This window comes from Geotrypetes seraphini, chromosome 18 (genome assembly GCF_902459505.1).
Source record: "Geotrypetes seraphini chromosome 18, aGeoSer1.1, whole genome shotgun sequence".
NCBI lineage: Eukaryota > Metazoa > Chordata > Amphibia > Gymnophiona > Dermophiidae > Geotrypetes > Geotrypetes seraphini.
The window spans coordinates 4,320,949-4,333,674 of record NC_047101.1 but is presented as its reverse complement, the minus strand read 5'-3'; the positions used below and the strand labels follow the sequence as shown (position 1 = coordinate 4,333,674).

The 12,726-nt window shown below is 43.6% G+C and overlaps 1 protein-coding gene across 3 annotated transcripts in view; it reads left to right on the top strand.

Annotated features, from left to right (window-relative positions):
- Positions 1–12,726, top strand: part of NEURL1B (neuralized E3 ubiquitin protein ligase 1B) — a 172,819-nt gene that overhangs the window by 107,486 nt on the left and 52,607 nt on the right. The window contains exon 1 of one of the 3 annotated variants that reach the window (XM_033927613.1): positions 8,008–8,106. The exons of the other annotated variants lie outside the window; for them this stretch is intronic. Coding sequence (XP_033783504.1) covers positions 8,076–8,106 — 31 coding nt within the window. The 5' untranslated portion in view covers positions 8,008–8,075. Of the gene's footprint in view, positions 1–8,007; positions 8,107–12,726 lie in introns of those variants that run through there. 3 annotated transcript variants of the gene reach the window in all.

The window sequence follows — 12,726 nt, the reverse complement described above, 5'->3', positions numbered from 1 at the left end:
AGACATCTGGGCTTTACTTCCATTGAAAGCAGCGGAAGTAAAACCCGGACGCCTCAATCCGCCCTCCTTTCTCTGGAGCAATATGACAACCTCTGTCTTTCTTGTAATGTCATTAATAACAACCAGAGGTAAGAGCCAGTGTCTTATTGTAGACTGGGAACTGGTTGAAAGGAAACAGAGAATAATGCTAAATGGTGATCTGGAACTTGGAATAAGAAGTGAGGTGATCAGACTTGCAAATGAGGTAGAATTATTCCAAGTTGTGAAATCAAAAGTGAATTGTGAGAAGGACCTTTCCAGACTAGGACACTGGACGGGTGACCATCCAAACAGCAGCAGAAATGTAGAGAGGGCATCGCACATCTAAACCATCTCCACTACTGCCGAATGAAGAACCTCGTGTCAAATCAAGATGTTCAAAGACGATACAAACCTCTCCACACGTAGACTTGGGAACAGCTGCTCCCTCCATTCAAGTTCCAGAGCCCCCCAACCAACAATCCCTTCCCATCTCACCATGACACACAAGCTCTCTATTACAGACTATCCCGACAGCGGCAAACTGAGCAAGAACTCAATCCATGGTAGCTCCTCAAACTGAATCCTCCTCTCAGACCTACGAAGGGCCTTGTTTCTGCCATCCAAGTGGTCACCAAGACCTCTAGCAGTCGTGGGGACTTGTATACCTCCTTTTTGTCACTTTGGCATTTCAAAGCTGATACTCAAAGGGGTAGGCACTGGAGGATTCTTGCCTAGGGTCATAAGGAACAGCACCGGGATTTGATCTCGCAACCTCTGGGTGCAGAGACAGCAGCTCAACCAGCGAGCCCACAGGCTTTCCTCACAGGCTTCCATATATAGGAAATAGGGAGGCAGAGAAGTGAGTTGAAAGGGAAAGATTAAATTTGATATATTTGTATTTCAAACAAATGCACAACATGTCAGGATTTCTAATTATAGCCGAGGGTCTGTTTGTTCTGCCAGTGTGTCTGAGGGGAGACATTTCTACTTGTGCTTAGTTTCTGTGTGAAGATTCATAGAATGGGACTCGTTCTGTTTTCTCAGTCGGAGGTATATTGGTGTTTTTGGACCTGGTGCTGCTTTTCATAAGCATGATTCTTGCGGTTTCATAGCTAGAAGCGAATGCCATTTTGGTTTGGCAGGTTTCCTACTTAAGGTCTGAAATGTGTTTTGGTAGGTTTTTCTCTTATTTCAAAGTGTCTGGTAGTGGAGACTTTATCGTGCCGTTTACAACGGTGAATCTAGAATTTCTACATGATCACTTCTGAAAATATAACGATGTATTTTTGGTGCACATGCTTTGTAAATTGATTTAAACAACAACTCACAGTTGGGTTACAGGTTAACATATGTGGAGGAGCATAATTATAAGAAACGGCTAAGTCTGTTTTGGGCCTAGGGCGCTAGTCGTCCAAAGTCCATTCTCGAAAAATGCATCCAAATTTTTTTTTTTTGAAAATTGTCTACTTCTACGTCCTGCGCTGGAAACGGCTAGCGGTTTAATAGAAGAGGGGGTTTATCTATGTTTGGGACATTTTGTCTGTTTTTTTTAGTGCGCTGCTTAGATTTTAAGTAGTTTATAAAACAAATAAATACTGTAATATGCAACTAGAAAGTTACACTCCCAACTTTGTGCGTGCTTCCAAGGTGCACGCGACCTCAGTAATTGCTCTGTAATTAAATCCTGTGTTTTTTTTAAGCTCAGGATGATCCGGTCAATTTCTACATTTCTAGAACCGAAAACTTCTTCAGTTCAATGCCCATAAATTGCGCACACAACTTAATTTCATAACAAGGAATAATAGGCTAGAATTGGCCCTAATTGATGCTAATTGACACCAGTTTGAAGTCACACATGCAACCGCCCTTAGTTGTTATTCTACAACAGGGGTGTCCAACCTACGGCCCGAGGGCCGCATGTGGCCCCGTGAAGTATTTTGTGCAGCAGTGTTTTCCTCTGCTGCCCCCGGGTGTTTACCGTCTGGCCGGCTCCCTCCTCTGTCTTGCTGCAGAGTTTGCACATTTTTTTCGACCAGTGAAGCCAAAAGGTTGGACACCCCTGTTTTACAAGTTGCTCGCACCTAAAATCAGAAATGTAAAGGTGGATGCAAAGCCAGCAGTTAATGCACATGGCTTCCATTAGAGAATTTGCACTTAGTGCGTATTGTCTCGACGTCTAAATTTTGGCGACCTTTTGAGAATTTACCCCATAGACTCATATCGGCAGTGACAGTAGGTAAATTCTGTCTCGGAGTTTGAACTGCCTATATGTGAACCTCTCTGGATACATTGACATTGCATGGTGCTATCATACTGGCTCGTTTTCTGGGGTCAATCTAAAGTTAGCTGAATACACACCTATGTACAGGTATAGAGCGAGACCCCTTCAAAGCGCTACAGCAAAAGGACTGCAGACTTACTTCAGGGAAAATGGATGATGCATTGCCCTGTACAGATCTCTCAGTAAACCGTCTCTAGCCGTGAGGCTGAAGGGGCTCCTTCGTTGTGCAATTCTCTGGAACGACAGAGGATCCCAAGCTGAGGCCCAAGAGAGAAGACATCACGTCCGAGGAATGTCATAGGAGCTATCGCATGCCATTCGCGGCGCTGTTCTCTTTCAGGATAATAGCATCTTTCACTATCTTGCACTCTCCCCCTTTTTTCAAATTATTTTCATTTCCTAAGATCAGGCTAGGCTCCAGCAGGCCAGAATTGATTTGAATCCTGCTGCAGTTTTCCTGGAAGCCCCCTGGAATCTGCCTCAGCTATGTGCTTCGTGGGTGTTGAGTGGGCAGAATTCTTTGTCCTCCACAATAAGACAAAACTGGCCAAGTCTTGATGCAGGAGGTGTGGCATGGCAGGTAACCTACCTTATTTATGTTCATTTTGTACTAAATGAGTGGATTTTTTTTTTTTAAAAAAAGGAAAAAAAATGTTAAAAAGAAGAATGCATCCTGTTATGGGGTGTTTCTTTTTTTCCAAGAGTTTGTTTTCTAAAGAAACTAGGCTGCATAAAATCTGCAGGAAAACGTAAAAGTGATGCATTAAGTGTGCCTTGCAAGGAAATAACACACTTTTGGGGAGAATTTTAGTGAGAATTCTATAAATAGCACTCAAAAAATTGAAAGAGTACTGAAAGAGTCAGTACAAGCGGTATTTTCTAAAGAGGGAACCGAGAGAAGGGTTTGCTAAAGAACAGTATTTCCAGATGATTCTTTTGATTGGGCATCTCTCCCACTGCCGAGGGGGGCTATAACACACATCCTCAAGAAACATGCTTTTACTACTCCCACAAAAAAAAAAAAATAATAAACAATTTATGATTCTTCCTGTAATTTTTAATTTTTTTCATTAGCCACAGAAAAAAAAAACCACACGCCACAAGACGCACTTTTAACAGTGCTTTCACTGTACTGGACCAGTCGCTGATTTTTGTCGCCCAAAGCCGACGCCGCTCTTGGAGAATGACTCGGCAATTTTGAAGAATCCACCAGAGCGCTCATTTCAATATTGAAGAGCCCATTTGCATGGCAGTGTTGGAAACTGCTAGAAAGCTCGCTAACTTTTGGCAGCAGAAGGTATCGGGGAGACAGAAACCATTGTGTACGGGACTCCATGAAGATTTGCTGCCACCCGATAAACAAAATAGCTCCAGCCAAGGCTGCTGAACACTGTGGTGATCTTGGGGCAGGAAACCGTTCCAATTGCTCATTAGTCAAGGCCAGTTCAAGAAGCTCCTTGGAGGGTGTGGGCTTTTCCTAGTTTAGCATCTGAAACTTCTGCTTCCCTTTGGACAAAATGATTTCTTCCTTTCCTTGACCTACTAAGACCTGAGTGTCCTGTGGGAGGCAAGAAGCCGAGGAGGGAGAGTGACGTAGTTGGCTTATGGTGTTTGAGAAGAAATGTGTGGGTGGCTGGTGCAGTAATTATACGGACTGACATGGAAATTCTTCCTAGATAAGTAAATAATTCATAAATAATGTGCTCTGTGGCAGAACTCAGAGAAAAGCCGGAAGATCCAGCCTCTGCACTGATTAGTATTAATGCATTCAGCATTTTGAAAAAGCTACAGAAATTAAGAAAATCCATGCTGAGCTGGAGTAAGATCCATCCAGTGACAATGTCCAGTCCAGGTTGCACATATCCGGCAAATCCCAAACGGTCGATCTAGTTCCCATAGTTCATGTACAGGAATGAACAATGGAGCTCCCAAGTCTACCTGGCTAAGATATGTTTCGGGAACTTTTCCTTCAGGAACTTGTCCAAACCTTTTTAAAATCCTGCTATGTTATTTGGCTTGGCCACATCCTCAGGCAACAGATTCCACTTAATTACGTGCTGTGTGAAAATAAATTAAACCCACCCCCCAACTTTCTCTGATATATTTTCAATGGTGCATATTTTAGAAAAGCCAGTGGGAGGTTCGGCATGCATAAATCAGCATTTAAATGTTATATTGCATAAACGTCTAAATCCTGATTTTACAAAGCCGGGACATAAACATCTGGAACTGAAAAACATGCATATGACATGGGGGCATGGTCTGGGTGTGGACGGCCTAAAAAACAAACCTCATTTTAAAATGTCTGTGTCCAAAAAGATCAACAGTGGGATCTAAATCCACTATTTATTTAATTTGTTTTCCCCAAAGAGCTCACGAGGGGTTACAATTTACCATAGTTACAGGACAAATTTTTTTATACATGTTTTTATCCTAATTTGATACATACTAGGGATCCAATACCAATATACAATTTACAGGTTGAATTTGTCATAGTTACAGTTAAAGATGTTTCAATACAAGTTTTATCCTACCAATATACATTTCTTTTGATCCATCGGTCGTGGCGGGAGAGTTAGGTGAAGAGGTCTGTTTTTATTGCTTTCCTAAAGTTGAGGAGTCCTTCAAGGGATCTGATCTGGAGAGGCAGATGATTGCAGTGGCTCGGTATGAAGTGAGAGTAAGAACGTTGATTGGCAGGGGGCGTTTTGAGGCGTATTTCATCTTGGGAGCGGAGGGACTTGTTCGGCGCGGACTGAGGAACTTTGGCCGTCATGTAGCCTGGTGTCATGTTGTGTAAAGATTTGAACGCTAGCATCAGGCCCTTAAAAACACAGCGTCTGGCTACAGGTAGGCAGTGGGCTGACGATAAAGCTTGGGAGATCAGGGACGCAGGCATAGAAGGTTTTTAGTAGTCCGATTGCTGCATTTTGTACACATTGGAGACGTCGTACGTTCTTCACCGTGGGACCATTGAATAGGGCGTTGCAGTAGTCCATGTGGGAAAGGACTAACACATAGAGTAGTTGGGTGAAATCAGTTTCAGAAAAGTAGTTCCTTATTTTTTTGGCGTTGTCGCAGGTAATAAAATGAGGAAGATAACACCTGAGAGATATGGTTGGAAGGAAAGCGATAGATTGGCGTCAAGATGTATTCCTAGGCTGCGCGTTTGGTCTTTTGCAGTTATGGTAGTCGAGTCCCAGCATAGGGAGGGGACGGGCATGGCTGCAGTGATCTTAGCGGATCCAAAGTAGTTCTGTTTTTGAGGCGTTTAGTTGCAAATTGTTGACGGACATCCAGATTTTGATTTCCGAGAGGCAGTTTAGGAGTTTCTCAATCTAGGCAGTAGGTATAGTTAGATGTCATCCGCAAAGGAGTGAATCTGTATTTGGGATTTGTGGACTATGTCTAGGACAGGTCGAATGTAGAGACTGAATAATAGGGGATAGTAGAGCCCCATATGGAACACCCCAGAGAAATAGAAACAAATGCATTTCTTCCTGAACAGTGCAAAATATAGACAGCAGATGTAAATTCTCAAAACAGACACAATTCAATCACCAAATTGAAAATCATTTTCTCTACCTTTGTTTTCTGATGATTTTATTTTTCTAACCATCTTTTTTCCAGCCTCTGGTTTCATTTCCTTTTATCTGTGCATTCAGGGCCTTCTTATCCATGAGCTGTTTATCTCTCCTTCTTCACTTTCGGTATTAAATTTTAACATTCAACTTTCTTCCATTTTTCGGCTTTCTTCTCAAAATCTATCTACTTTACCATGTCTTCCCTTCCCATCTATCCATGTGCATCTTTCTTCTACCCCATTCCCATCTATCCATAAGAAACATTTTTTCTTATCTCTTCCTTGCCACACCCTGTCTTCCCTTCCCCTACATCCCTGTGCACCATCTCATCCCTCTCTCTCTCCCCTCTCCCATGGTCAGACATCTTTGTCTTCCCCCCCCCCCCTTCCCTATGATCTGGCATCTTTCTCCTCTCCTTCCCATAGCCTGGAATCTCTCTCCTCTCCCATGGTCTGGCATCTCTCTCCACTCCTTCCTACAGTCTGGCACCTCTCTCTCCCCTCCCTTCCCTTCCATGGTCTGGCATCTTTCTCTCCTTCCCATTCCAGTGGTCTGACATCTCTCTCTTCCCTCCTTCCATCACCCTTCTCAGGAATCTGACATCTCTCATGTCTTTGAGTCATCTCTCCTCCCTCCCAGTGTAACATTTCTCCTTCCCTCATCTCCACCACTATCATGTCCAACAATTCTCCTTCTTTCTTCCTTTCCCCATATATACCATCTCTCTTTCCCTCCCACTCCACACACCTATGTCCAACAATTATCTCTTTCTCTCCCTTCCCACCATCCCACTCATGCATCTCTTTCCCTCCCTTCCTAACCCCCAGACCATACAGCATCTGTCCTTCCTTGCCTTCCCAAACTGCTCCCAGTCCGCTGCAGAAAGAACATTTCTGGGGCAAAGCGACAGCGGGCGGCTTGCTTTGTTGTGCCACCCGCTGCCTGAGGATTTTAAATTGCAGGGAGGTGGGAGGTGGGGGAATCGGGGAGAAACCATACTTCTGATTGTCAAATTGTGAGGAGGCCACGGCCCATATGCAGCCTCGATTAAAGCAAGCTTATAACCCATTTTCCTAAAATACAGTGTTATAGCATTCCATGATTTTGGGATCGGATTTATATCTCATGGGCCCTGAGCTACAGGATTTTCAGTCTTCCTTCTGTCCATCTAACATGATCTTCTTCCCTTGCATGTGAACAGGAAAGTGGGCACTTGCTACCAGCATCTGAGTTCCCTCCCTCCCCCCCCCCCCTCTGTTGGCTTATTTCTGAAGTCTGAGCATGTGCACAGAGGAAAGCTGGCCCATGAAGAGGCAGGATTTGCTGCTTTATTTCTCATGGAGAAGACACTGCACCCTATGCAACACAGGTCCCCTTCGGTGCCTGCTGTGTTCAAAGGGTAATCCATCGACATGGCCTGAGTTGACACTAGATTATGCTTTGTTTCTCTCCATAAGGCATTCCTAACCTGGGAGGTAGGGAATGCACCTTCCACCACACTGAGGAACCCTGTCCTTCCAGAGAGACCTGAACTCATGTGTTCCTAGATCCTTCAAGGCTGATCCTCCAGCCATGTCTCCTTGGACCTTATTAACTTCTTCTTCAAACTTGCAACTTGGGTTAAGCCTAGCCAGTTGCTGACCTAGTCGACCTTCAACGAGGAGGCAGCTTTCTCAGGCTCTATCAGAAGCCTAGGAAATGATGGTCCATCCAGTCTGCTGAGCAAGACTTATCATTATGGCTACAGTAGAGCTACATTCAGTGGGGAATGGAGGAGTAGACTGATGCTTAATGCAGGGTTCAATTCTCTCTCCAATTCCTTGTGATTTAATCCTCCAGTGGATTGAAATCCTCTGCTACTCCCTGTGACCCTGGGCAAGTCACTTAATCCCCCCGTTTGAGCCCACCAGGCTCTAAGTGGTATTTTACTCCCTGGTTTCATCCTTCCCAAAAGTGAGTGGCAAGGGAGTTGCCCAGGTCCCTCTCCCGCCCTCCATTTGCAGAAGAGCTTGACTTTCCTGCACAGGGGCGCGCGCGAGGGGCCGAGCGCACGTGCGCGCCGCCACCGCCCCTCCTGGGAGCCCGCGTGCCGCTGGAAGGCGCTTCAGTGCCGCCCGGCAGCCCGGCGCGCGCCTCTCGCTCAATGGAGCAGCGCCGAGCGGAGGAGCAACAGCAGCAGCGTCGGAGCCATGGGGAACTCGGCGCATAAGACGCTGCCAGGTGAGGGGGTCGGGGGCAAGAAATGACTTTGGTGGCTGCATTTTCACTCGGCTCCAGACTTTCTGGCTTTTAGGGCAGGGAATGATGCCCTCCCAAATGCAATAGGGACATAGATGGGCTTAGGACAGTTCGAATCAACGAGTTCCGAGAGGAGAAATGGCCCATTTGGGTCATGAATTGAAAGCTTGGCAGTGCCAGTTTCACAAGTCAGGGGCAGCTCCTTGACCCAGGGATTCATGTGGGAGCCCTGATGGAAATGCTCAATCTGGCTTAGACGGTGGATGTTGATAGTATCAATGATGATTGTGCTTAAGTGGAGAATAATGAAGAACTGACTGCAGAAATATTGTGGTGATTGTGTTAATCATTGCTAAACAGTCTTGAACTATAGCAATTTAGGTTCTGGAGATGCATTTTGGGGGCAAAGTATTTCCTTATTACAGAAGTGCTCTCTCTCCCTTTATATATAATCTATATTTAAAATATATGGCCCATCCATATCAACCGCGCTCGACAACCTTTTCCTTTCTGTCCGAGATCCTCTGTTCTTGTCCCAGGTATGCTTGAATTCAAATAACTGCTGGGAAGCTGTTCCAAGTGCCCATGTATAAGGAAACATTTCCTCAGGATAAACATGTAGGAGACGAGTCAGAGCTTTTAATGGTATCGGGAAATTCAGGCTTTAAGATCTGTCCTGCATGCATTAAAAAGAGTTAAGACTGGTTAGGAGTCGACCGCTTCTCTTCCTTGGGAATTTCATCCCGGTTATCTGAATTTGAGATGTTGTCTTAAAAACCACATTTGCAAAGTGCTTTCAATTGTAGAGTTAACGGAGAGATTCATCTGTTGTAGAGGTGCCTTTTGACAATTAAAATCATTGGCTCTTTAGTACTTTTATAAGTTTTTAGTCTTATGATTGTTTTATATTCTCTTTTTTTAATACTTGCTTTTCTTGTCATTTTCTTTTTACTTTGCTCACTGCCCTCAGCATCTTCTTAGAAAAGCCATTTGTAAAAATAACTTAGCAAAGCAAATTTATTTAAATTCTACAGGCGTACTGTTTGAGCAAGAAACCAAACTCTTAGGGTGTCCCAATAAGAGCGCAAAATTAAATTTTTTATAAAAAGCATAATCGGTGGTGTAGTAAGGGGAAGTGGGTGGTCAACGGATCACCCAGGGCACCAGCACCTCTCTGCCCCCCCCCCCATGCCATGCGCGTGCCTATCCTTCTCCATCCCCATACCTCTTTAAATGTTCAAAAGCATGCCAGCGTGAAATCACTTCCAGGTCGCAGAGTCAGGAAGTGACATCAGAGGGAAAACCAATCCCGGCTGGAGAAGCTGCTTGTGCTGGTAAAGATGTAGATGCTGGTAAAGATGTAGGTACTTAAGTGGGAAGGGAGGGGCAAGTGTGGTGTGTGGAGTGCAGAAGGAGCGAACAGTGGGGGGGCAGAGAGGAGGGTGCAGGGGGGCCCAACCTACCCTCACTACACCACTGGGATTTATATCAGGAGCATAATTTGCATACTCGTATTCATGCATTGTTGATTATTGTGATATTGTTTATTTGGGTATCGAAAAATATAATCGTAGGAGATTACAAACAATTCTAAATACTGCAATTAAATTATTGGGTTTCAAAAAGAAATTTGATAGGGTTATTACACCTTTTGTATTTGAAATATCACTGGTTGACTATTTCTTATAGCAGACAGTTGAAAACTTTGATTCTGGTCCATCGGACCATTTGCCATCATCAACCCAAGTATTTACATTCTCTAGTAATCCCTTATACACCAATGAGAACATTACGACCAATTAAGGATAATCGGTTGGTTCTCCCTTCGGCCAGTAGGGAATCAACAAGAAAATGAAGCTTTTTATTTCATTGGTCCTCAATTGTGGAACTATCTACTTGGTTTAGTTTCTTAGGTTTTTATAGACCGCCTATCAAGGTTATCTAAGCGGTTTTTACAATCAGGTACTTGAGCTCACAATCTATCTAACGTACCTGGGGCTATGGAGGACTAAGTGACTTGCCCAGAGTCACAAGGAGCAGCACGGGGTTTGAACCCACAACTCCAGGGTGCTGAGGCTGTGGCTCCAACCACTGCGCCACCCAGGCTAAAAACCTTCTATTTTGTGAGGCGTCGGGAAAGATATATCCATTTCCGAGATTGCTCATATTTATTGAGAGAGTTTGACTCTGCGGTTGAGGTGGTTAGAGAACATTCAGATATGATTTAAGATTAGATTTAGTAATTTTTTTTTAGGGTAAATGATGTCTTTTTAAAGACAAATGTGATGTTACTTTGTATCTTTTCAGGTCTTTCCTATTATTTCTGGAGTTCTTTTATATATTGAATTTTGATTGAAATCCGCCTAGACCTGTCGTATGCTCAAGCGGTATTGCAAGTTTTAATGAAACATAAACTGCTGGTTTTATTTTAGTATAAAGTACTTACATTGCGATTAAGTATGGAACACAGTATTTGACAAATATTCCCCATGATTCTGCTGGCAAACTCTTGCTCTTTATGACAAAATTTTCAATCACATTTTCACATTACAGGCAGTTCCCGGGTTAAGAACAAGTTACGTTCGTAAAGCTGTTCTTAAGTCGGATTTGTACGTAACTCAGAAATTGTAGATTTTAAGATTTTACTCCCAGCTGACAAAAGAGCCAACTGTCCCACAGTGTTCCCTCTAAAGTACAGCACGCACAACCACACACTGTTCTTAATGTGGCCCTGCAGGAGAAGTGGAGGAGTCTATGCCATTGGAATCTGGGTTGACCACTATTGGAAACAGGATACTGAGCTTGATAGACCTTTAGTATGTCCCAATATGGCATTTCGTATGTTCTTAGTGAGCCAAGTCTAGGACAATGGAGCCATTGTGACGTCACTGATGAGGTTGGCTCTGAGGCATTGGTGGAATGAGGCATTATGACATCACAATCTCAGCTCTGGAATGTTGCTACTCTTTGGGTTTCTGTCTGGTACTTGGGACCTGGGTTGGCCACTTTTGGAAACAGGATACTGGCCTAGCGAGCAGTGACTGGTATATTCTCTGATGTAATGTCTACATCAGACTTTTTTGACTCCTGAGGCAGACACTATTTAGCCGAAACACAGGTTGATGTTCAGTCACTTTTATATGGTTTTTGAATAAACTTAACATAGATGCATAGAAACATGATGGCAGATAAAGGCCAAATGGCCTATCCGCAGCATCCGCTATCTCCTCCTCTCCCTTTTGGCTGAGGCTCTTAACATTTGCATCTCCTCTCCCTATTGGCTAAGGCTCTTTACAGCTGCATTGTGAGGTCATAGAACTTTATGCTTATAGAAACATTGTAACATGATGGCAGATAAAGGTCAAATGGACCTTCTAGTCTTCCCATCTCTTCTTCTCTCTAAGAGATTCCATGTGCCTATCCCAGGCTTTCTTGAATTCAGACACAATCTCTGTCTCCACCTCTTCCAGGAGACCGTTCCACACATCTACCACCCTTTCTGTAAAAGAAGTATTTCCTCAGATTACTCCTGAGCCTATCACCTCTTAACTTCATCCTCTGCCCTCTCGTTCCAGAACTTCTTTTCAAATGAGAGATTCGACTCATGCGCATTTACATTATGTAGGTATTTAAACATCTCTATCATATCTCCCCTCTCCCGCCTTTCCTCCAGAGTATACAGATTGAGATCTTTAAGTCTGTCCCCATACGCCTTATGACGAAGACCACGCACCATTTTAGTAGCCTTCCTCTAGAAAGTCCATTGCCTCAATCCCACTTCTTTTCAGAAAACGTTCCATACAGTGAGGCGTTTTGAAACATTAATGTTAAAATGTGCTTTTTACACTAATGCAAAGTTCCCTTTTGCCTTGCTCCCCTGTGGAGTGAAATAGACTTCCTGGCCAGGGTCTGATAATGGAATTGAATCGCTGTTTAGACATGGGAGAGCTGATTTTTCACAAACAAGCCCTATTAAGTTTAACTGAAGAAACTCAGAGCAGGGTGATGAAGTCATTTCTCTCCTTCCTCCTACCCCTACGCACATACATTACAAGAAGGATGTCTGTTATCCTCAATATGGGGTTGTTTTTCTTCCTAAAATTTATGAAAGCTTTTGAAAAAAAATAAGGGGGTGGAAGCCATTGGTTTCCAAAAATGTAGTCTTAACGCTGAGATGTTTGAGAGGGAGAGAGAATGTTAAACTTTTTTCTTTTATGAAGAAAAGACTTGGTCTACCAGAATCTATGTTGCTCGTGGTGATTTAATCTAAACCTGTCAGTAAAAGTATTTTTAAAATCAGAGCAAGAATCTCCCTTCCTCGCAGTATTCATGATTCAAGCATAAATGAAGGTGGTATGAGGGGGTGGAGAGAGTAACTGCCAATTTGTGACCAGAATGAACAGACGGATACTGAAATGTTAACAGAAATTAGGGAAGCTAACAAACTGGGTGATTTCAATTACCCTGATATTGACCAGGTAAATGTAAAATTGGGGCATGCTAGGGAGGTAAAATTCCTTGATGAGATCAAGGACTGCTTTATGGAGCAGCTGATTCAGTAACTGATAAGAGGTGAAGCAATTCTAGACATATTCCTTAGAT